Source organism: Zalophus californianus, chromosome 11, assembly GCF_009762305.2.
Source record: "Zalophus californianus isolate mZalCal1 chromosome 11, mZalCal1.pri.v2, whole genome shotgun sequence".
Taxonomy (NCBI): Eukaryota; Metazoa; Chordata; class Mammalia; order Carnivora; family Otariidae; genus Zalophus; species Zalophus californianus.
The window spans coordinates 37,046,667-37,072,138 of record NC_045605.1 but is presented as its reverse complement, the minus strand read 5'-3'; the positions used below and the strand labels follow the sequence as shown (position 1 = coordinate 37,072,138).

The window sequence follows — 25,472 nt, the reverse complement described above, 5'->3', positions numbered from 1 at the left end:
TCGGATCACTACATTTGTATCTTCAGGGTAAATACCCAGTAGTGCAATTGCTGGGTCGTAGGGTAGCTCTATTTTCAACTGTTTGAGGAACCTCCATACTGTTTTCCAGAGGGGTTGCACCAGCTTGCATTCCCACCAGCAGTGTAGGACAGTTCCCCTTTCTCCGCATCCTCGCCAACATCTGTCGTTTTCTGACTTGTTAATTTTAGCCATTCTGACTGGTGTGAGGTGTTATCTCATTGTGGTTCTTGACTTGTATTTCCCTGATGCCAAGTGATGTTGAGCACTTTTTCCATGTGTCTGTTGGCCATTTGGATGTCATCTTTGCAGAACTGTCTGCTCATGCCTTCTGCCCATTTCTTGATTGGATTATTTGTTCTTTGGGTGTTGAGTTTGATAAGTTCTTTATAGATTTTGGATACTAGCCTTTATCTGATAGTCATTTGCAAATATCTTCTCCCATTCTTTCGGTTGTCTTTTGGTTTTGTTGACTGTTTCCTTTGCTATGCAAAAGCTTTTTATCTTGATGAAGTCCCAACAGTTCATTTTTGCCCTTGCAAGGGCCTTGCCTTTGGCGATGTGTCTAGGAAGAAGTTGCTGCAGCTGAGAGGTGGAAGAGGTTGCTGCCTGTGTTCTCCTCAAGGATTTTGATGGATTCCTGTCTCACATTTAGGTCTTTCATCCATTTTGAGTCTGTTTTTGTGTGTGGTGTAAGGAAATGGTCCAATTTCATTCTTCTGCATGTGGCTGTCCAATTATCCCAACACCATTTGATGAAGAGACTGCGTTTTTCCATTGGACATTCTTTCCTGCTTTGTTGAAGATTAGTTGACCAGAGTTGAGGGGTCCATTTCTGGGTTTTCTGTTCTGTTCCATTGATCTATGTGTCTGTTTTTATGCCAGTACCATACTGTCTTGATGATTATAGCTTTGTAATAGACGTTCAACAGATTATTAAATATCTTTATCAAGTGTTTTTATGGGAACTTAAACTCAATTTTCCTGGGTCAACTGGGTGTCGTACAATCAATTCAGTTCTGCTGCTGACTAGGCTGGAGATAGTGCAAGCCCCACACTTTAAGGGGCCAGCTCCCACATGACTGCCCCTACCTTAATCCCAGGTGTCCTGAAGGTAGGTTTTTTTACTTCTGCCCAGTCAACTACAAATGAAGGAGTTTCCATGACCCTTTTTCCTCACATTTATTAATTTGCTAGAACAACTCACAAAACTCAGGAAAGTGAGTTATGCTTACAGTTAGTTGTGAGGGTTTTTTTTTCTTTTTTTTTTTTTAATAGAGGATACAACTCAGAAACAGCCAAATGGAAGAGACACATAGGGCAAGATATAAAGGGGCTTCTATGACCACTCTGGATGCTCCTGGAACCTCATTGTTCAAGAGTTTTTATGAAGGTTTCATCAGGTACTTACGATTTATTCAATCATTGGCCATTAGTAAATGAACTCAGTCTCCAACCCCTCCCTTCTCCTGAGGTCGGGGTGTGGGGCTAAAATTTCTAATGCTAATGACTTGTTTGGTTTTTCTGCTACCAGCCTTCATCCTGAAGCTATCTAGGGGGTCCCACTCTTGGTATAACAAAGACACTTGTCACTTAAGAAATTCCCAGAGTTTTTGAATCTCTGTATCAGGAACCAAGGACAAAAACATTTTTTTTTTATTCTACAGGGCATAGAGATACTAAATATATCAAGTAGGAATAAGCATTTTTAAAAAAGAATAAAGGTGACAGAGTGACAGAAAGGGGCTACTTTAGGTAGAATAGTCAGGGAAAGTCTTACAAGACTTCTGAGCAGATGACTGAGTGGTGTGAGAAAGGGAGTTTTCCAGGTAGATAAACGTAAGAAAAGAAAACAGTGTACTGTGCATTTTAGAAATCCAAAAGTAGGTCAGTATAGCTGGGAAATAATGAGGGGGCAGAGGGGTGTGGAGAAAGAGTGGGAGGGAATGAAGTCAGAGTTAGTCTGAGGTCAGATATGTGGGGCCATGAAAGCCATGGTAAGGAGACACCTGGGTGGCTCAGTCAATTGAGCTTCCACCTCTTGAGTTCAGCTCAGGTCATGATCTCAGGTGGTGAGATCAAGCCTCACGTCAGGCTGTGCGCTTAGCTGCAGAGTCGGCTAGAGATTCTCCCTCTCCCTCTGCCCCTCCCCCTGCTCATGTGCATGTACTCGTATGCTCACTCTCAAATAAGCAAGCCATGGTGAGAATTTTGGATTTTATTTTGTGATGGAAATCTATTGGAGGGTTTTAATTAGGGGTATTACTCTAATACACTTTTTTTAAAAACAATCATAACGATTAATACTTGGAGACGGGCTAAGGGGATGTGGACAAGAGTGATTAGGAGGCTACTAATGCCGTCTGGACAACAGATCACAGTGGTATCAAACCAGGGCATTAGTAGTGGAATTATTGAGAAATTGGAGAGTTTCCACATATAAGTGAGTTCATACAGTGTTTGTCTTTCTCTGTCTGGCTTCATTTAACATAATGCCTTCAAGGTCCAGCTATGCTTTTGCACATGGTAAGGTTTTCTTGTTTTTGGTTTTTTTATGACTGAATAATATTCCATTGTATATGCCACAACTTCTTTACCCATTCATCCATCAATGGACACATACTGCTTCCATGTCTTGGCTCTTGTAAGTAATGCTGCTATGATCTGAACTTGGAGGTGCAGGTGTCTCTTCAGGTTACTGTTTTCATTTCTTTTGGATATATACCCAGAAGTAGAATTGCTGGATTATATCGTTGTTCTATTTTTAATTTTTTGAGGATCCTCCATACTGTTTTCTATAGTGGTTTTATCGATTTACAATTCCACGAACAGTGCGCAAAGGATTCGCTTTTCTCTGCATCCATGCCAGTTTTTGTAATCTCTTGTCTTTTGGATGATGGTTAGTCTTAACAGGTGTGAGATGATCTGTCATTGTCGCTTTAAAGCAATTTTTAAAAATTTACCTGTTTAACAGAGAGAGAGAGAGCGCGCGCCCCCAAGCAGGGGAACAGCAGGCAGAGGGAGAGGGAGAAGCAGGCTCCCCATTGAGCAGGAGAGCCCAATGTGGGGCACGATCCTGGGATCAGGACCTGAGCCAGAAGGCAGACGCTTAACCAGCTGAGCCACCCAGGCGCCCCTCTCATTGTGGTTTTATTTGCATTTCCCTAATGACTAATGAATGTTGAACATCTTTTCATGTATCTGTTGGCTTTGGAGAAATGTTTCGAAAAGGACAAATTTTGAACTGATAGTACACAAGAGCTAGCAGGCAGTGAATTTAATGAAGATGGTTTATTTTCATTTTGTTTTGGTTTGTGTTTTTTGAAGGTAAATTATTTATGCATAATCCTGTTAATATCCGTGCAGTGTTCAGTAATCTAATAAAAATTGTTTTGAAAATCGTACGTAAATTTGCAGGTGTTTTATGTTCATACATATATGTTGATAAGGAATACTTCCTGGCCAGTTACTTTGAATGGTAGTTGTTAAATGATATAGGATTCTAGTAGGTTGTATGAAGACCTAAGGTTCTCTGTGAGGAATCATTTGAAATTAAGCTAAGTGATAATTCATGGTGCTTTGTAAGAGCTTTGGCAGTATAATATATTTTAGGAATTGAAAACTCACCCTGTTTTCCAGCCACCTCCAAAAACCTGATGTCAGCTTGACAAAAAGTTTGAAAAATACCAACTCTTAGTCCTGTTGCATGTGAACATACTTTTTACTGTTGACTGAACATCGATTTACTTGAGTACCACTTTGAGACTTACCTCTATCTTTTCCAAGTCTTTTCTCTCTTTTTTAGTTTTCATAGCCATAGTTAGTGTTTTGTATTTGCTTTCTTAAATCAATTGGAAAATTGCATGGTTTTACATGGAAACAGTCTTTGATTTTTAATAAGATTTAGATACAGTGTGGTTTTCTTTGTTTATTCCAGGAGCTTGTTTACCATTATTGTAAATATTCTTTGTCCCTTTGTACTTTTCTGGGCACAGATTATTCTGTGCTGTATAGTATAGTTCTCCAAAGGTAAGAGTCGAGAACTTATTTTGCTGTGGTTATTTGAATAAGAAAAATAAATGAGAATTTTGAACAGCGAGCAGTTTTATCTTTCACCTTAGCTTTCGGTTTCTCCGTTACTTCCCCCACTCTAGGTGTCTCTCTACCGATAGGAAGTCATCTACAACTAACAAAATGCCACAGTTAGCATCCCCTGCAACTGAAATCATGTGGAACATAATCCCTAATTGAACAGAATCTCATTCATAATAGAATCGTGTTTGTGTGGAAATAAAATTTTAGATTTGGGTATTTGATATTTCTGATTGCCCCCCTCCTACCTCTTTTTCCTAAGTATAAATTTTTTGAAGCAAGAACTATGCCTTTCTGTATACCACAGAGTCTTGGACATTTGATAAATATTCAGGAATTATTTAGTTGATTGGGGAGAGATTAATTCATTTTGTAGCAGTTTCAGATACTGTAAAAAGATAATATTTACTTTTCTGAATGTATATTTTACACTACATATTTTAAGTAAAATATTAAATTTATTATGAGTATCATATTTAAGTATTTCTGTGCAGCATTTCTATTCAAGTTGTTTGAACATTATTTCCTTTTTACAGTGTCTGGCATATGGCTATATTTAGACACATAAGAAACACTTAAAAATTTTAAAATAATGATTGAATTCTGTTGTGTATGGTCACTGGGCTTTGTTTTTTCTGTCATCTCTATCAATGGAACATGAGCACTACAATTCTGTCAGGAACAATGTGTGTGTGTGTGTGTATTTACATTCTATTTGCAGTTTAAAATTTTAAAAGGTAATTTCTATATTTTTATTTTTCAGAACATCTTAGTTGAACCCTCAAGGTCTAATGGAAGTATGGTTCGCCATTCCTCATCTCCATATGTAGTATATCCACCTGATAAGCCTTTCCTTAATAGTGATCTACGACGCTCCCCAAATAAGCCTACATTTGCCTATCCGGAAAGTAACAGCAGAGGTAATAGAGCCTAACAAAATGGATGTGGTTTTTTTTGTTTATCCACTGCTTTAAAACTCTTGTGTCTTCCATGTATTTTAAAATTAGAGGAGTGGCACCTGGGTGGCTCAGTCAGTTAAGCATTCAACTCGATTTCGGCTCAGGTCATGATCTCAGGGTCGTGATTCTCTCTCTCTCTCTCCCTGTCTCCCACCCCTACCCTACCCACCCCCCCTGCTCACACACATGCTCTCTCTCTTTCAAAAAAAGAAGAGTATCTATTTCCCCTTACCTATTTTTAACCTCCTCAAAATACAGCACTTTTCTTTTGTTCACTGATTGTTAGTATCATTCACCAAATCATCAAGGCTAAATACTCTGAGAAATTTAGAACTGCTCTGTCATATGCAGTATCAGGAACCAAAAATCAGTATTTTTGCCTTTGAAATATCCCAAAGATGTATTAGTTCTTTCTCTTCATTCTCATTGCTTTGGTTCAGACTTTCATCATCTGTTGCATAGATAATTGTGATACACTCCGAAGTAATTGCTTAGCCTGTGGTCTCCCTCTCATCCCCATTTAAACAACATTCCTGCCATCATCTCTCCTACTTTAAAGAAATTTTAGCACCTCTCCACGGCTTACATAACAAAGTCCTAGATGGTTTTTTGTTTTGTTTTGTTTTGTTTTAATCTGGACTCTACCTGCCTTACCAATTTCATCCGTATCTTCTCTTCTGTTCTTCCTTACCCACACATCCTTTGCCCTGGCTACTTTGAAATATATTTGTTCCCAAAACTTGCCATCTGTATTAGCTTTCTTGCTGCCTTAGCAAAGTACCACAGCTCAGCAACTTTAACACAAATGTGTCATCACACAGTTTCTGTAGGTCAGAAATCTGGATGGGCTTAGCTGGGTCTTATGTTTAGGGTCCTATGAGGCTGAAATCAAGGTGTTGACTGGGCTGTGTTCCTTACTTGAGAGTCAGGGAGGAATCTGCCCTCAGCTCATTCAGATTTTTGGCTTGTGGTTATAGAGCTGAGGTTCCATTGTCTTGCTGACTTTTAGTCAGGGCCAGTCTTTCCTCCTAGAGGCTGTCTACATTCCTTTGCTTTCTTTATGGCCCCTTTCAGGAATGGTGGGTCACGTGTCTTTCATGCTTCATATCTCTTTGTTCAGGGTCCTTTCCCAAAGGCCTTTCGCCATATAGCAGGTATTCAGGGTTTGAAGGGTTAGGACATAGGTATCCTTGGGTGTCCATTCTGGCTGCCACACCAGCCACATGTCAAGCTTGTAAGTCTTTCTCATGCTGTGCGCTCTTATTGAAATCTTTCTGTTGCAGAATTGTACTCTTTAAAATCCACATTATGTATTATTTATTTTGAGAAGTCTTCCTCTCTACCAGCTTCCCCAGCACATGGACCTCTTCCTGCTCTCCTCAGATGTCTCTTCTAAATTCACTTGGGCCTTCATTTTTTGTCAGGGTAAAGCGAGTAGTGGCTTCCTTGTCTGCCCATCCCATACTGAAGGTAGATATCATTGGCCTGATAGAAAAAGTACTGTAAAAGCATAATGGATCATAATGAATATCCGGAGGCATTGCTTAAACAGTTCACACCACCATGCTCTGAAGGGATAAGAAATGCTGATTTACTGTTTACACATTATTTTTTCTTTTGTTTACTTTCCTCTTCATCTCCTTTTTTCCTCTTTTCTCACATGTTCTTTGAAACCAATAGTGACACACAGCAGAATGTAGCATTATCGCTAACACGCTGGAGTAAACATTTGCTGACTTTCTGCTTTATGAATAAATCTGCCCCATTTAACTTATTATTTTCATTCAGTAATTACTTTTCTCTGAACTTTTTTTTTTAAAGTTTCTTTAGATAGAAGGAAAGAACAGACCTAGATATAATATTGTAGTGGAAGAATTGGTATCTAATTCCTAGATCTTGTATTCCTGCTAGAACTTTGTTGCATGATTATTTTTGTGTGTGTGCTTATTTTTTAAATAAATTATTACTAAATCTTAACATTTTTATCCAGTGAGCTTCAGTTATTTATTCTTTGCTTTTTTACCATATGTTGTTTGTATGTTATACAATTCTTATTTTTCTAAATTGCCAAAGTCTTTAGCTGCTGTGTTCAGATGAGTAGCATTTTATTACTTGTTTTATTAACCATTGAATTAATTAGCATTTTCCTAATTATCATCATCTTTGAGACACTATATCCTGTAAGTAAGAGGTTTCTGGTTAGTAAGTTGAGCACTGAATATAGATATTCGTGCAAAACACAAGACTTCCATTTGAATGAGTGAAGTCTTAATTTGAATAGATAACTCTATATGATAAACTTTTCTTCTTTACATGTAATAAATGCTTTTATTGCACTAATACATTACAGTAAAAAAAAACTTGTTATTCTTTAGTTCTAGTTTAATATATTTTCATTTGATAAATTACCGTTTCACTTTGCTATCTAATAATCACTTTGAAAATATAGTTTGATTAATGCCATGGAAAGAGATAATTAAACTATGTTTCTTGTAATTCTCATTTTCATATTCATTTTGAGTTTTAGAAAAGAGATGAGCAAGAAATTGGAAGTTATTACTGCCTTCAAAAAATGTATTGTCCTTGGGACCCCTTTTTTCCCCTCCCCCTTGGAGCCCTTTAAAAAAATGGTAACTAATGTCAATCCAAAAAAGTTTAACCCATTGGTCATGTTATTTAATACATTTCAAGTGACAGTATTGTGCAGAATGTGAACATTTGAAGCAAGATAACTATGAGGCAATTCTGCTAGGCCAGTGCTTTCTAAACCTTTCACTTACCCTAGTCCACGTGGAAAATGAAATGGTAACACATGTACAGCACATGGAGATAAACTGATGGGGTTGATGGGAACTAGTCTGGGGTCTTCCACTGTGCCAGGCCACTCATGGCCCCTGTAAGAGCTGAGAGAGAAAACATCTTGACCTATCTATTACAAATTTGTGTCATACCTGTTGGAAAAAGCTCAGCATTATTGTCACCAGTGAGACAAGTCAAGTTATAACTAGTGTGCTAGGTATTGATAACAATTTACTGCCCATCTGTTCTTCTAAAGCACTGGTTCTCCAGTTTTTTAATTCAGGAAACCCTAATTAACCCACTGCATGTTTACATAAATAGAATAACTGTTTTCCAAATTTAAAAAATAAACTGCTAAGAGTGACATTGTTTTATTTTATACTTTGTAAATCTCTTATTTCTGGCTTAATAGAAAACTGCTTGATTCTCATTTATTTTTGCATTCCATTTGTGTTAATAAATTGTTTTAATTGAAGTATGTGAAAAAAATCTGGCCTTACACGGATATGTAGGCAGAAAAGAAGTAATACTTTTAATAGCCTTTCCAACAATTTGTGGATATTTTTATTTGGTATTACACCAAAACTTGGCAAGTGGTTTCTTAAAATTTTAGTTGCATTGTGGAATCTGAAAACATGGATTTTTTTTCATATTCTGGGACCTCAGGACCACCTACATGGTGAGAGATTAACTCAGAAGACTTACAAGTTTCAGAAGTGGTTGTAATTATGGCTGACGCTTAATACAGTAGAATCTAGAGAAACCGAGATGCAGGCTTCCAAATTTCTCCCTCATGGGGGTCACAGAGAAAAACACTTCTTCCTCTAGCAATAAACTGCATAACATGTGTAGTGTTTCTGCCCAGGAAGGCCCAGTTAAGGCTCAGACACTATGGCTTTTATTTGGAGCTAGTCACACAAACACTTTGCACCTGCACAAACAGTCATGATATTCACCATAAAATACTTTTGTTTACGCAATCAAGGCAGACTTGTGCAGCAGGATTTAGTGCCTTAGACATACAAAACCTTATTAATTAGTAACTTAGGGAACATTCCAAGAGCCTAGTTTCCAGAGGCTAGCCAAGGTTCAGGCATGCTGTATAAATTTTTTTTGTAAGAATTTATTTTTTTAATTGAAGGATAGTTGACATACGTAGTGATTTAACAATCCTATATATTATACTCTTCTCACCACAATAAGTGTAGTTTACTGTCACCATACAGTGTTATTGCAGTATTATCGGTTGTGTTGCCTATGCTGTACTTTTCATCCCTGTGACTTACTATAACTGGAGTTTGTATCTTTTAATCCCCTTCACCTATTCTGCCTTATCTCCCACTCTCCTCCCTTCTGGCAACCACCAGTTCTCTGTATTTATGAGTCTGTTTCTGGTTAGTTTGTTTGTTAGGGTTTTGTTTTTGTTTTTGTTTTGACTCTACATACAAGTGAAACCATACAGTATTTGTCTTTCTGGCTTACTTCATTTAGCACAAAACCCTCTAAGTGGACCCATGTTGTCATGAATGGCAAGATTTCGTTCTTTTTATGGCTGAGTAATATTCCATTATGTATATATGTGTGGAATATGTAATACCCCACTGTATATACCACATCTTTATTCATCTATGGATGCATGCTTAGACTAGCTATTATAAATAACGCTGCAGTAAACATAGGATTGCATGTATCTTTTCAAATTAGTGTGTTTTCTTTGGGTAATCAGTAGTGGAATTACTGGATCATATGGTATTTCTTTTTTTTTTTTTAAGGAACCTCCTTAATGTTTCTACAGTGGCTTCCCCAGTTTATATTCTTATCAACAGTGCATGAGGGATCCCTTTTCACATCCTTGTCAACACTTGTCATTTCTTGTCTTTTTGATACTAGCTCTTCTGACTAGTGTGAAGTGATATAGTGGTTTTGACTTGCATTTCCATGCTGATTAGTGATGTTGAACTTCTATCTGTTCATGTGTCTCTTGGCCATCTATATGTCTTCTTTGGAAAAATGTCTATTCATGTCTTCTCATTTTTGATTGGATTATTTGTGGATTTTTTTTTTTTTTGGTGTTATGTTTTAGGAGTTCTTTGTCTATTTTGGACATTAACCCCTTATCAGCATACATGATTTGCAAATTTCTTCTGCCATTCAGTAGGTTGCCTTTTCGTTGTGTTGATGGCTTCCTTTGCTGTGTAAAAACTTTTTAGTTTGATATAGTCTCAGTAGTTTATTTCTGCTTTTGTTTCCCTGACATAAGGAGACTTATCCATAAAAGTGTTGCTAAGGCCAGTGTCCAAGAGATTACTGCTTATATTTTCTTTTAGGAGTTTTATAGTTTCAGGTCTCAAAACATTTAGGTCTTTAATCCATTTTGAGTTTATTTTTCTGTATGGTGTAAGAAAGTGGTCCGGTTTCATTCTCTTGCATGTAGCTGTCCAGTTTTCCCAGTACCACTTATTAAAGAGTCTGTCTTTTCCCCAGTGTATGTTCTTGCCTCCTTTGTCACAGATTAACTGATCATATAAGTTTTAAGTTTATTTCTGGGCTCTCCATCCTATTTCATTGATCTGTGTGTTTATTTTTGTGCCAGTACCATACTGTTTTGATTACTCTAGCTTTGTTGTATATTTTGAAATCTGTGATTGTGATACCTCCAGCTTTGTTTATCTTTCTCAAGATGGCTTTGGCTATTTAGGGTCTTTTATGGTTCCATATAAATTTTAGGATCATTTGTTCTAGTTCTGTGAGTAATACCAGTTGGTATTTTGATAAAGATTACATTTAATCTGTAGATTGCTTTTGGCAGTAGGGACATTTTAACAATTCTTTGAATCCATGAGCATGGTATGTCTCCTTTTTTGTGTGTTGTTGAGAAACGCTGAAATAATTTGGTGATATATAAGCCATTCCAGAATGTAGAAAAGGAGAGCATATACCTCATATTGGGTCTTTTTGTTAATCCAGCACATTTTTGATACTACATTTGCTGACATACAGAAATAAAATGGTGTGTTCCAGCCAATTGCTCTAAAAGCTGTAAGTGCAGAAATAAAATACTAGCAAAATCATTCACTGTGAGGTATAATCTAATGAAGGAATGCAAGAAATGTTTGGTATTACAAAGTTTTAGTAGTTCAGAAGAGGTTTAAAAAAACCTGAATTGATGGGGCGCCTAGGTGGCACAGTTGGTCGGGTGTCCGACCCTTGGTTTCAGCTCAGGTCATGATCTTGTGGTGGGATCGAGCTCCACATCAGGCTCTGTGCTCAGAGAGCAGAGTCTGCTTGAGTTTTTTTCTCCTTCTCCCTCTGCCCCTCCCCACCGTGTTTTCTCTGTCTGGAATAAATAATCTTGAAAAAAAAACCTGAATTGATATTTAAAGGCATATATTAATTTTCCCATCTCCTATTGCATTTGTTATCTAATTACTCCAGGTTTTTTAGAGAATAGTTCCTTTAAATACTAATCTTTTATTTTTAAAGTAATCTCTATACCCCACACAGGGCTTAAATTTACAACCCCAAGCTCAAGAGTCACATGCTCTACCGACTGAGCCAGCCTAAATACTAATCTTAAATCTGGACTCTTTTCCTCTTCTCCTAGTCTTTTCCATTGATTTTTCAGGTTTCTGCATTGTATGTGTTTCATTTCTGTGTTCTAATTACACTATAGTCCATTGCATAATAGAATAAGCTGACTATATTATAAAATGTATCAGTCTCCTGTTTGGGGCCTGTAACATTCTAGGCCCTAAAAATTCAGTGAATGAATGAACTACATTAATAAACGGAAAAGTATACCTTGTTTTGAGTAAGAAGCCTCGATTTTTACAAGATGACAGTTCTTCCTACGTATTATATGGTTTACATGACGTTTCATGTAAGTCATTGTTTAGGCGAAATGTTTCTGAATATTTAATTGGTAAGAATAAATTTGAAATGTTTTAAAGATTTCTGTAGTGTGAGAGACTGGGAGTATCGATGTTTATAAGGTTTTAATAGTTAAAACAGTAGAATAATAATAATAATGAAATCAGAATAAAAGCCCTGAAACTGTGGTTTCAGGTATGTGTGTGTGAAACTTTGTAGTGGGTATGTGTGTGTGAATAATAATTACATCTGTATATATTGGTACCTGTGTGAATTTGGTATATGATACAGATGCCATTTAAAGTTCTTCCTTCAGTACCAAAGTAACTTTTATTTCACTTAAAGAATTAAATGTAAACATATGTGAAACTACAAGTACAATAAAGGAAAATATAAAGTTTATATATTCTTGAAGTTATAGAAGAATGTTCTACCTATATAAAGAACTTGATGTGAAGTATTGTTATGATGATATGAAAAATCAGAACATCTTTATACCAAAACTGACAACATCTAAATTGGCAGCTACATTTTCTGGAATTAAAGACCGATAAAAAAGTGATGGGGGGGACTTTTTCTTAAGGAATTCAAAAGAAAATTAACCAATTGTATATATAAATTTTTAATAGAAATGCAAAATGAAATAACCAGAAGTAGCTTTTGTTTTTTAATCAAAATAACATATTGTAATTAATAATGGTATGTGTTGCCAAAGACACATACATCTGGTGAAAGTATATATTGATACAGCCTTTTATGAAGGTACCATTTTTCAAGAGCCTTTCTAATACGGGTATTTTTTTGACCCAGCAACTTAATTTTCAGTTTTTAATTATTGATTATGAGGAAATAATCTTTTAAAATTATCTGATTGTATGAGGGAATGCTCACAGTTTCATAGTGCTAAAGTGAAAAAGAAAACTTAAATAAATTTTGATCTCAGTTTATTTTATGCATATCAAAAAAGATTGAAAGCAGTAGCCAAAGTGATAGTCATTATCTCTTAGTAGTAGGAGTATAAGTTGTCCTTTTTGTTGTATTTTCCTGTGCTTTCTATAGGGAATGTGTATTACTTTTATAATCAGAAACTTTGGGTGGGGGGGCAGTTTAAAGAATAATTAGAGGGGCGCCTGGGTGGCTCAGTGATTAAGCATCTGCCTTCGGCTCAGGTCATGGTCCCAGGGTCCTGGGATCGAGCCCCGCGTCGGGCTCCCTGCTCCGCAGGAGGCCTGCTTCTGCCTCTCCCACTCCCCCTGCTTGTGTTCCCTCTCTCGCTGTGTCTCTCTTGCCAAATAAATAAACAAAATCTTTAAAAAAAAAAAAAAAAAGAATTAGAATTTTTCCTATATAATGAAAACTTGAGATTTAAAAAAATAGTCCTTCTTGTGCTTGAGATCTTTAACTCTGCAGTTGGATTCTGCATGTGATCCTATTAATGAAACAGAAGGATTGGTAGTTAATGTACTTTTGGACGGTTAGGAATTTTGTATGATTAGCTAAATATTTTTACCATTTTATAAAATCTTTAAAATGTTTTACCATAATTTGGTTTTTGAGTAGTGCATTTCAGAGACTCAGAATATGTCTTTAAATGGATATTTAAAAAAAAAACAATTATGTGGCAGTAATTAGCATTTCATTTTTCCCAAAAAATGATTCTCCCTTGGGCCCACCCATATTTTATTTTTTATTTAGATGAGTTCTTTTTTTTTTCATTGAACCTTCTCCATATATATTATTCATGTTTGGATTTGGCAGCTATATTTTCTGCTCTGAAGAATCTTCAAGATAAGATTCGACGCTTGGAACTTGAAAGGATTCAGGCAGAAGAAAGTGTGAAAACCTTGTCTAGAGAAACAATTGAATATAAGAAAGTATTGGATGAACAGATACAAGAAAGAGAGAATTCAAAGAATGAGGAGTCAAAGCACAATCAAGGTTTGTTTAATTATGAAGGAAATGAAACCTACAAATACACAAAATACAAAATGAAATACACAAAATAAGTATTGTAAAATTATTCTAAAAGCAATTTCATGTTCGTATTTTCTAGTAGTCAGTCTCTTTGGGCACTCCAGAATTGCATTACACTCACGTGCATTTTGAAGAGCACATCCTGATGGTCCTGCATTATATTTACTGACCGAATTCAAGACAAATTGGACCTAGCATATAGGAAGAGAGTGACTTAGGTCATCTGAATAGGCTTCTAGAACGACTGGAAAGTGTTTGTTGTATACACAGTAGAGTTAATTCCCATTAAACAGCTTGTTACAACTGTTCCATGAGTGAGTTAATTTCTGCTTTTCTTATGTATTCTTTTTAGAACTGACCTCTCAGTTGTTAGCTGCAGAAAATAAGTGTAATCTTTTAGAAAAACAGTTGGAATACATGCGCAATATGATAAAGCATGCAGAAATGGAAAGGACATCTGTCTTAGAAAAACAGGTATGATACATCACAGATTTGTTTTCAGGAACAGTTAGTTATGGGGAAAATTAGACTGATCTAAAGATCTTTTTTCTCAGTAAAGACTCAGTTCTGTTATAATCATTTCTCCTTTTATCCTAATCACTGATAGCAGTCCCAGTAGTTCATCTTGAGGAACAACTAGTGTAAGCTTTGAGGGAAAATGCGATTTGTTTCTTCAGCATAGCTATAAAGAGGTTTCCTTTTTTGGGCGCCTGGGTGGCTCAGTTGGTTAAGCGACTGCATAAAATCTTTAAAAAAAAAAAGAAGGTTTCCTTTTTGGCTGACCTTCACACAGCCTGCCATATCCTCTGCATACAGCTTTGATAGCTTCTGGCTTTTGAACAGTGTAACAGCCCAAGACTGAAATTACTTGAATCATTTATAGGGTGGGGAAGGGGTTAATCAGTTCAATCTGCCACATGATTGGAAATGGGAAACATTATACACAGTAATATAGTAACTCTTTCATGGGGGTTATTGCAGTTCTTAGGTTAGAAAGCATCTACAAGAGAAGAGTAAAATGTTTTGATTAGTGTATCTGTTAGGCATATATAATAAATGTTTTTGAACTAATAACCTTGTTTCATTAGTAAGTTTTAAATAGCCCATTTCATAAGAATGGTTCCAATACTGGAAATAAAATATGATTTATGCCAATTTTTAACAGTGTATTTTTTAGGGCAGTAACTGTCCACTAAGGTGGATTTGAGGGAATTGATAGTTCACACAAATTCCTGGGAAAATTACAGTTTTACTTTATCTTACTCAAATTTCTGTTAGTATGACACTTATTGCCATGGTCTTATAGATGAAGATACACTGTTTAAAAATTTAGGTACTTACTGTTTTGGCTTTTTTTTACCAACAGACCCCAATTTAGGCTAGTTTAATGGTTTACTCTGTGACTGTAGGATGTTAGTCTTTTCAAAGCCTTGACACTAAACCTAAAAAAATAGTAATAGATGTTTTGCTTAGAATTGAGAGGAAGTATAAATGATAGATACAAAAAACATAGTTATTACCTTAATTAAGAGATTAACTGTGTAAGAGAACCAGACTCATTGAAAGTATTAGTCTTTATGTATCTAATAAATCCCTGCTATCTCAGAGTGTAATGAAAGTCTCAGTATATGGACCCAATTATTATAATAGTATATGGTAAGAACAGGATTCCGCTTGTATTTATTTGTTTTCTCCCTGTGGTTTCATCTTGATATTGTTCTCCTAGAATTTCTCTATAGTATCTAAGTACTTCTTTGAAAGGCCAGACAAATATAGTATATGCCCAGTGTCAGTTGCTTTTTGTTTTGTCAAATTATCATGCTGTGTTTCATACTGTTCCCCAGGTTTCCCTCGGAAGAGAACGACAACATGATCAAACACATGTGCAGAGCCAGCTTGAAAAGTTGGATCTTCTGGAACAGGAGTATAACAAACTTACCACAATGCAGGCCCTGGCAGAAGTCAGTGAATGTTTCTTTTACTCATCAGTGCATAATATTGGTTCTTTTGTAAAATTGATCATTTTAAAATACTGGATATTCATAGGAAGAAAAGTGACCTTGTAGCAAAGAAACAGGAATTTTTAAAGGATAAAAATGTACATTTGGAGAAAGTGTTCACATTTTATAATCTTGATGTACATAAGGAAGTAGTTCTTTTTGAAAATGTTGGAAGCTTAAATGTTTTTGATCATCCTTAAGGCTTGAATTACTTGGTTTAAGTTGTTCTCTTTAGTTTTAATTGATTCACTTGGGAAGTTTTTAATACCACTGAGATTAAGTTCCCAATTTAGCTTCCATGTATCCTATATGCCTTCATACAGAGCTGTGTTTTTTAGCCATAGATTTTACCCATAATTCTGTTCAACTGCCTCACAGCTGCTTCACAAATGACTAATAATGAATCACAAAGGAGAGTGTCATGGTTATTGGCAAGCACAGTGTCGTTATTAGAGTGAACTAACAAGCATATATTTACTGTGCTAAAATTTTATAGCGGATTACTATGTTGCTGTATTAAAATTTTACATAAAGACACTAAATCTTTTCACTAACCACTTTTAATATTTTTATCACTAGAAAAAAATGCAAGAGTTGGAAGCAAAACTCCGTGAAGAAGAACAGGAGAGGAAACGTATGCAAGCTAAGGCAGCCCAGGTAAGTTGTAGTGTCAGCAGGTAGGCTCCTCATAATTCATACTTTATATGTAAAAAAAAGATTAAATGTGGGCTTCTTAGATTATTTATATTTTGGAATAGCCCAGTATATAAATTGTCAGACATAGCCTGGTATGGAAAATTACAAACTTCTATTTTTACAGACAGAGTAAAAGTTGAGCAGTTTTTAGAGTTCAAATTGTGGGGTTTCAATCAGCATTTTAAAAAAATCAATAGGCTAAAAAACATCAAAGATATAGTATATATAATAAGGTAATACTTAATCATGTAAAATTTCTCACATGGGACACTACTGGAAATGTTTGAAAGCCATCATGTAGTTTCCTTCATACACATTTTCCTTTTCCTTGGTGGCCTCAAAACACCAAGACAGAAATTGAGGTAATGGGCTACCCCAGTAGCTAGTGACCCATCCTAATTCACAAAAGCTACCATATAAGGAAAGCGAGCTCTGTTTGCTCCTGGTCTTTGATTTTATCCCATGCATTGGCTACCAGATGGAATAGGTGAGGCACTGTGAATTCACAGAAACACTGAGTTTATGTATACCAACCAGAACTGCCTTTCTAAAAGATACAGTAATACTTTTGTATGCCATAATAAGTCTTACAAATAAACACCTTGTTTGTAACTGAAGACTCTCTTAAGAGCTTATTTATTCAAATACCTCCCATATATTGCCCTCCCACTTCAAAGTCTTTAAGTTTTATAAATTTGTATGTGTCTCTTCTCATCATATTAACACGAGAAGCAGGTCTTGATTCCAAAACAGTTAGGAATGGAGGCTCTGCAGTTCAGGCTGTGGTCCAATGCCAGCGGATTCCTGAGCTCAGTTCATGTATGGGCTCACAGGACTGTAAACATTGTTATCTTTGTCGTCTTGTCTACTTCTTCCATTACTTCCCAGGGCTCACTGAGTTAACATAATCTCTATTAAACCTGATATATTTTCTTTCTCAAATATTTACCTTCTGATCAATTTGTATACTTTTGTTTTTATTAATTTATTTTATTTTTTGCTTCAGTGTGCTGAGTTATATAGTCATGTGGCTTTATTTTCGATCAACAAATTTTGAAATTACTTGGTTTCTCTGCCCATTCCACTTTAGGGTAGGGCACTTTACTGTGTCTCCATTTCCTCACTTGTAACATGCAAACTCATGGATTGTGCTTTATATACATTGTGGTGGTGAGTTCTATTGTACATGAAATAAAAATTAAGTTCATTATTTTATTAACTTAAATTTTAATTTACAATATTTTGCTTTCTTTTTTCATTTCTCAGGCATTAAAGAAGGGACCAAATAGTTATTACTGATAATATAATAAAGGTTTTGAATTCTGTTTCAGTAAAGATTTTGAGTTCTGATAGTGAAAACTATTATAGTGGAATAACAATGACCAGGGATCGTACATGGTTCCAAGTCAAGCTTTTTTTTTTTTTTAAGATTTTATTTATTTGAGAGACTGTGAGCACATGGTTGGGGGGAGGTGTAGAGGAGGGAGATAGGGAGAAGCAGACTCCCAGTGAGCAGGAAACCAGATGCCGGGCTCCATCTCAGGACCCCGGGATCATGACCCTGAGCCGAAGGCAGATGCTTAACCGACTGAGCCTCCCAGGCATCTCCAAGTCAAGTTAACCTTAACTTTCGCAGTCTTGGGCAAGATATTTAACGATTCAGAGCTTGGATTTTAACATTGATTAAGTGGTCTTCATATTATATCTTCCTAGTATTGGAGAGATCAAACAAGAGAAAACACAACGAAAATACTTTAAAATGGTAAAATTCTGCCATACAAATAGATAACCACGACCGGGAAGAACTAAATAAACTAGAAGTTAATTTTCAAAAAAATTTTTCTTTTTATGCTAGTCAAACTCATTTGGCTTCATAGGTATTCCAGAGTAGTAATTTTATGTTCAATGAATTCTGTCTGTTCACTTTACTATATATAAAGCATTGTTAGATGTGTGGGAATGTAGGCGCTCCTGAGGGTAGGCATCTGCCTAATGAATGCAGTCATTGTAGGAATTACTAGTATTCTATTTCTTTAATCCATTGGTTCTGAGTGTTCATTCCAGCTCCATCATAATTTCCTGGGGAACTTTAAAGTACTTTTTAAAACAATGAGGTCCAGAGAAGATCATGACAATCTGAATGTTTCTCATAAACTCCAGATGATTTTGATACACAGGCTGGTTTGAAAACCACTATTGTAGACAAATACACACAACTGTTTTTTGGGTTTTGTTGTTGTTGTTGTTTTAAGGAAATCTGTAAGTTGGTTTAGGGAAGGCACCAGTCCTTGTTTGATATCCCTAGTAATTAGTTATGGAATTTCTACCATGTGCATAGGAAACTATTTTTAAATTTATATAGTCACTAAGCTTCTGGAGAAAAGGGCATAATAGCATTTGCTGTGACATACCTTTCAGGTCTTTTGGACATAAATTTCCGATTGTCTTAAATTGTAAGAGTATGAGTTTTTTAAAGAGGAAGAAATGTATTTTGTTCTCCAACTGCTTTGTGTCTGGCACTGATGTGGTTGCCATGTGTAAAAAAGAAAATACTGAAGCACTGGTTTGGAGTTAGATATGTTGCATTTAACTCATTAGGTCTAATTTATGGAACAACTGCAAATAATGGAGCTAAAGGGTTCCAAGCTTAAAAAAAAAAAAAAGTAACATAGCACTTAAAATGAGAGACTTGTATTGATTTAAAATATTTGCTAAATGTTGACAGATTGATTCACAGATTGATTCAAGACAGGTTACACAGCTATGATGTGTTTTTCAATCAGATACTATAAGGTTTTTACAGGTCTTTACATGGCAAATCTCAAATTTAAATAATTTTCTTTCTATAGCATTAACTTTATATTGTCCTATTTTTCTTAGTTGCAGACTGGTCTAGAAACAAATAGAATTATCTTTGAAGATAAGGCAACTCCATGTGTTCCCAATGCAAGAAGAGTTAAAAAAAAGAAGTCAAAACCACCAGAAAAGGTACGAAAATGGGACCAATAAGTCAAAGTGCTGATTATTACTTAGCGTAATTTATGTGAAAGTACTCATAAAACAATATGGTACATCAGCCTTGGATAAGGAGATCTCTTTCATTCAGTTTCTTCATTGAGATAAGTAATAACTACATATAAATTTTTACCTTGATAGATTATATGAAAGCATTTTAGAACTGCAAAACACTACACAAATCTTAATTATTCAGTTTTGCTTTAACGATTTTTTACTCTTAAAATGTTTTTAGGTGTATGTAACTATACATACATCACATACATACACACTCTGTTTCTTTACTGAGACTGTAATTGCTGTTTTGGCAGGTATTATTTTTTCCTCCCTAGCCTTTCCTAGGCTAGGATGCAAGTTGCCAAGTATTATTAGGAGCTCGAGAACATTCCAGTATCGAGAAAGCAAGTAGTAGCCCAGCAATAAGGTGAAATTCCAGGTTAGTGGTGTATGGTCAGCTTTTATCATCATGTGAGTAAACTTGTTTTTCTTTCCTTTCCATTCAGAAAGGTTCTAGGAACTATTTTGCTGCACAACCACATTATAGATTATGCTTGGGGGATATGCCTTTTGTAGCTGGAAAGGTGAGTTGGTCAAAGTCTGGATTTTTTTTCTTTACAACTTAGCTCTTTGAATTAAATCAACTCTTACACCTGTATGCCTATAAATGTTGAAAACATTTTTCTGCCCCTTTGCCGGTATGGATCATAGTGATGTGAGAACGAGATAGAAGGTTTTATGGGATTTGGGGGAGCAGGGAAGAGACTAGGGGGACTTTAAAGCAGGTAAAGCATATGTGCAAGGAGAGTTATGAACAAAATCCGACATCCTGGTTTGGAGAAGGGGTGTTTGCAGATAGGAGTAAATGAAATAGGAAATAGTAATTTGTAGCATTGGGTTTTTAGTATCAATCTTGTTCATTTATATTTAAATATAGGTAGATATTTAAATAAATAGAAATCACATACTGTTTGTCCTCACATGCGTATTACTTACAGAACTCATTCTCCAAGAGGCAGTCAGAAATAGACTTGAATCTTCTGTTCCTTGAGTTTAAATGTAGAGATAATTTTGTCAAATATCAGCAAGTACTGGGTCATTTCTAATAAATGTTTAACACTGTGTTAGTTTAGAGGCACCTGGGTGGCTCAGTTGGTTGAACGGCCGACTCTTGATTTCAGCTCAGGTCATGATCTCAGGGTCCTGGGATCAAGCCCCAAGTCCTGCTTTGCACTCAGCAGGGAGTTTACTTGAGATTCTCTCTCCCCCTTTCCTTCTCCCCATTCGCTCTCTAAAATAAATAATTTTTTTTTAAATACATCTGATGAGACTTCCTTAATTCTAGATCACTTTATTTGTAAGTTCCTAAATAAGTTAAAATCTTTCACTGTACATTCTCATTGTTCTTTTTCTGCTCTCAGAGATCCACATAGAACAAATGAGCCCTTGACTGTAGGGAAATTTTAAATATTTAAATTGTTATTTGAAAATAACTTTATCTTTATTCTCATCTTCTTATTCTATTCTAGGTTATAAACACTTCCGTTTTCTTCAGCTATTCAGGATGTGTTTTATGAGTTTCTTTACCTCCTCATCACTCTCTTCCTTTCTCAATGTGGCATGACTAGCACAGAATAGAGACTTTGTCATCTTTGAAAGTCTGTCAGCCTAGCATATTAACGTTCTGGGGGAAGCCACATCATCCCTCCCTCTCATTAATTTTAGAGTCAACTGAAGTAACAGGTGTTTTCCTAAATCTTTGCATTAGCCTCTGTAGTGTTGGTCCTATACTTGTAGATTTAATTATTTTATACAGAATTTGTAAGTAAATGAAATTCTACAGGCATAGAGTCACCCTATCCCACATTACATTAGAATCTAGTTCATTAGTTGTGTTATCTCCAAATTTAATTGCCTGTCTTCGATAATTCTCATTGAATTCATTCATATAAAGGTTAAACAGGACAGGTTCAAAGACGAGGCTTTTCAACCTAAACTCCTTCTGCAGTTATTTGTACTGAGCCCCTCATCGGGCTTCCTGCTTAGTGGGGAGTCTGCTTCTCCCTCTCCCTCTGCTCCTTATGCTCTCTCTCTCTCACTTGCTCACTCTCGCAAATAAAATCTTTAAAAAAATAATTATTCAAATAGCTTAGAATGTGCTGTCACCTAGCCGAGTGTTCCTCAAATTCTCTATTGTGAAGGATCAGTTTTTATTTTTAATTATATGTTGTCATAGACCAGTGCACTTGTAAAATGCAATAAAAATGATTTAGTAGAAAAATGAAATTAAAAAGACATAAAATACACATCCTGAGTTTTAAATTATAGATTGAACAGATAAAAAATTACATTAATACATACAATCAGAAAAATAACAGGAAAAGGAATTTTAAAAACTATATACTGCTTATTGAAAGCATACATAGGCAATTATTATAGCCAATACATATTACAAGTTACAAGCAGAATAGTGATTTCACATACATATTTTCACACTTTAAATGAATACCATGTGTATCAGCATTTAAATTGTGAATGAGACAAATGAATTTGGTTCTTGATAATCAAGGTTGTATTGATGACTGCAGAGTTGCAAGGGAGAATGTATATCTAAACCATTTTAATTGTAGGTGAATTTAAATCATCTTGATAAAAACATAGACTTTAATTTTGAAATGATTCTAGATTTACAGGAAGTTGCAAAAATAGTAAAGGGTCCCATGTACCTTTATCTGGTGTACCGCAGCAGCGGTACATTACATAACATAGTATAGTTTCACAACCAGGAGATTAGCACTGGTACAATCCACAGACCTTACTCAGATTTCTCTAGTTTCACATGTCCTTGTTGGTGTGTACATGTGTATACACATGTGTGGGTTTAGGTCAATGTGATTTTATCACATTTATATTCGTGCAACCACCACTCCATATCTAGTTTTGCCATTTCAAAAATGAGAATCATGCAGGATGTAACCTTTTTGAGATTGACCTTTCACTCAATATAAATCCCAAGATTCATCAAATTGTTGTGTGTATCCATAGTTCCTTCCTTTCTCTTGGCTGAATATGCCATGGTGTGAATGTACCACAGTTTAATGATTCACCCATTGAAGAACCTTTGGGTTGCTCCAAGTTTTTGGTGTTCACAAACAAAACCAGTATAAACATTGTGTACAGGTTTTTGTGTGGACATAAGTATTCATTTCTGTGGGATAAATGACCGGGAATGTGATTGCTGGATTGTATGGTAATGGTATATTTTGTTTTTAAACTACCCAGTTATTTTTGAGTGATTGTACCATTTTTCATTCCCAGTAGCAGTGCCCAAGAGATGAAGTTTTTCCCCATCCTTACCAGCATTTAATATTGTCATTTTTTATTTTAGCTGCTTGCTGAGTATGATATCTCATTGTGCTTTTAATTTATATTACACTAATGATGGTAGTCCTGTTCTTTTCATGTGCTTATTTACCATCCATATATTCTCTAATGAAATATTTATCTACATTTCTTGCCCTTTTTTAATTGGGTTGGTTATTTTTGTGTGTGTGTGTGTGTTAGGTTTTGAGAGTTCTGTATTTTGATACAGGTCATATGTCAGATACATAGTTTGCAAGTATATTCTCCCAGTCTTTCTTCCTCTTACAGAGTTTCACAGAGCAGCTTTTTGTTTTGATGAAATCCAGTTAATTGATTTTTGCTTTTTATGGATCATGGTTTTGCTGTCAAGTCTAAGAACTCTTTGTCAGGACTGACGTCCTGTAGGTGTTCACTTATGTTTCATATATATTTTATAGTTTTATATTTTACATCTAAATCTGTGATCTACTTGAAATGATTTTTGTATACAGTAAGAGGCTTGTTAGGTCAAGGTTTATTTTTGATTCTGTTCCATCGATAAAGGTGTTTACCTCTTTGCCAGTACCACACTGCCTCGATTACTGTGGCTTTTTATAATAAGTCTTAACATCAGGCAAAGTGATTCTTTTCTCTGTTCTTTTTCACAATTGTTTTAGCTCTTCTAGTTTCTTTGACTCTTCATATGAAGTCTAGAATAAACTTGTCTCTGTCTACAAAAAAAAAGTCTTGTTATAATTTTGATAGGAATTATACCTATAGATCAGCTTAGGAGAATTGACATCCTTATTATGTTGAGTCTTCCAGACCATGAGTACAGTATAGCTTTTATTTATTTATTTAGATCTTTGATTTCTTTCATCAGTATTTTGTGGTTTCTGGCATATTGGTTCCATGTCTGTTTTATTAGATTTATGGTCACATATTTTTTTTTTTTTTTGAGCAAGTGTAAGTTGTATTTAGTTTTAATTTAGCTCCTATGTGATCATTGCTAGTATATTTAGTTTTTGTATGTTGAACTTACATTCTGTGATTTCACTGAATTACTTACTAGTCCTAGGAATTATTTTTTGGATTCGTTTGGATTTTCTGTGTAGAGAAGCATGTCATCTCTAAATAGGGACCGTTTTTTTTCTTTTTAATTTGCATGCCTTCTATTTCTTTCTCTGCCTTAATGCACTAGCTAGGATTTCCAGTATTACATTAAGCAAGAGTGATGAGAGTGGACATCCTTGCCTTTTTTCTGATCTTAAGTGGGGGGAGAACATTAGCATTCAGTCTCACCAGTAAATAGGATGTTAGCTGTAGGTTCTTTGTCAACGCCCTTTATTTAAGGAGGAAATTTCCTTCTGTTTCTACTTTGCTGAGAGTACCTGATTGGGCGTTGGATATTTTCAAATGCTTTTCTTCATTAAATGATATGGTTATGTGATTTTTCCTTTTTACTGTTGATATACTACATTACATTGATCGATTTTTTAAAATAATTGGACTAGTCTTGAATTCCTGGAACAAACCCAACTTGGATATGGTATACATACTTCTTCATATATAATGCTCGATTCAGTTTGCTAGCTAACAATAGAAAGTAGGATAAAAGAGAGTATCTGTTAGCATAGTGGTTTTCAAACCTGCTGGTCAGAATCAAGTGGCAAACTTAAAAATACACATTTCCAGGCCTTGACCCCACACTGATTGAGTTTGGAGTGCTACCTAGGAATCTGCATTTTAAACAAGATGATGCCCATGGAGCCAAGTTAGTCCAGCCATCTGTTTGTAAATTGAAATAGCTTATGGAGATTATTGTTTAATATTCAAAACTGGAAATTTTGAGAAGGATAGGTTTTTCCTATTGTGTATGTGACAAGGATGAACTTAGTGCATCTTACTATTTGAGGATAAATGAATTTGACAACAGTCCCTACCACCTGGAAGTACATACACTATTTATTAGGTGAAATAAATATGCAAACACAGTTGTAATATATGTGATAAAAACTATGATAGAGATAAATGCTGTAGGTGATCTGAGAATGGACTACTTAATTGGACCAATTTGTTACCTGGAGGTTTTAAGGAAGTCTTTAAAAGTTAATATATTTGAACTGGGTTTTAAGGAAAAATGTTGGCCACACAGAAGAAACGGGTATGTGCAAATACAGTTTATTTAAATAATGCAGATTTTCAGAGAGAGTTCAGTGATTTCATCAGTTGCATACAACACCCGGTGCTCATTACTTCCACGTACCTTCCTTAATGCCCATCACCCAGTTACCCCCACTCCCCTCCCCTCCAGCAACTCTGTTTCCTAGAATTAAGAATCTGTCATGGTTTGCCTCCCTCTCTTTTCATCTTACTTTATTTTTCCTTCCCTTCCTCTGTGTTCATCTGTTTTGTTTCTTAAATTCCACATATCAGTGAAATCATCTGGTATTTGTCTTTCTCTGACTGACTTATTTCACTCAGCATAATACCCTTTGGTTCCATCCACGTTGTTCTATGTTAATGAAGCTAAAATCAAGCAAGCAGAGAAGTCAGGATGGTGGGACGTAAGGCCAGGGAGTATCGGTTGCAGCTCAATGATAGGAGACTTTTTTCTATGCTCAGGAGTTTGGACATTAGAGTTAGTGGGCTTAACATCAAATATTTCAAGTAGGAGAACAACCTGACATGACTATTAGAGTAATATTTT

General features: G+C 35.5%; 1 protein-coding gene across 2 annotated transcripts in view; it reads left to right on the top strand.

The window, feature by feature from the left end:
* CEP57 (centrosomal protein 57) overlaps positions 1–25,472 on the top strand; it is a 38,198-nt gene that overhangs the window by 7,866 nt on the left and 4,860 nt on the right. For both annotated transcript variants that reach the window (XM_027578496.2, XM_027578497.2), the window contains exons 2-8: positions 4,874–5,030; positions 13,497–13,676; positions 14,065–14,186; positions 15,557–15,673; positions 16,292–16,369; positions 19,289–19,396; positions 19,927–20,004. In XM_027578496.2, coding sequence (XP_027434297.2) covers positions 4,874–5,030; positions 13,497–13,676; positions 14,065–14,186; positions 15,557–15,673; positions 16,292–16,369; positions 19,289–19,396; positions 19,927–20,004 — 840 coding nt within the window. The remainder of the gene's footprint in view (positions 1–4,873; positions 5,031–13,496; positions 13,677–14,064; positions 14,187–15,556; positions 15,674–16,291; positions 16,370–19,288; positions 19,397–19,926; positions 20,005–25,472) is intronic.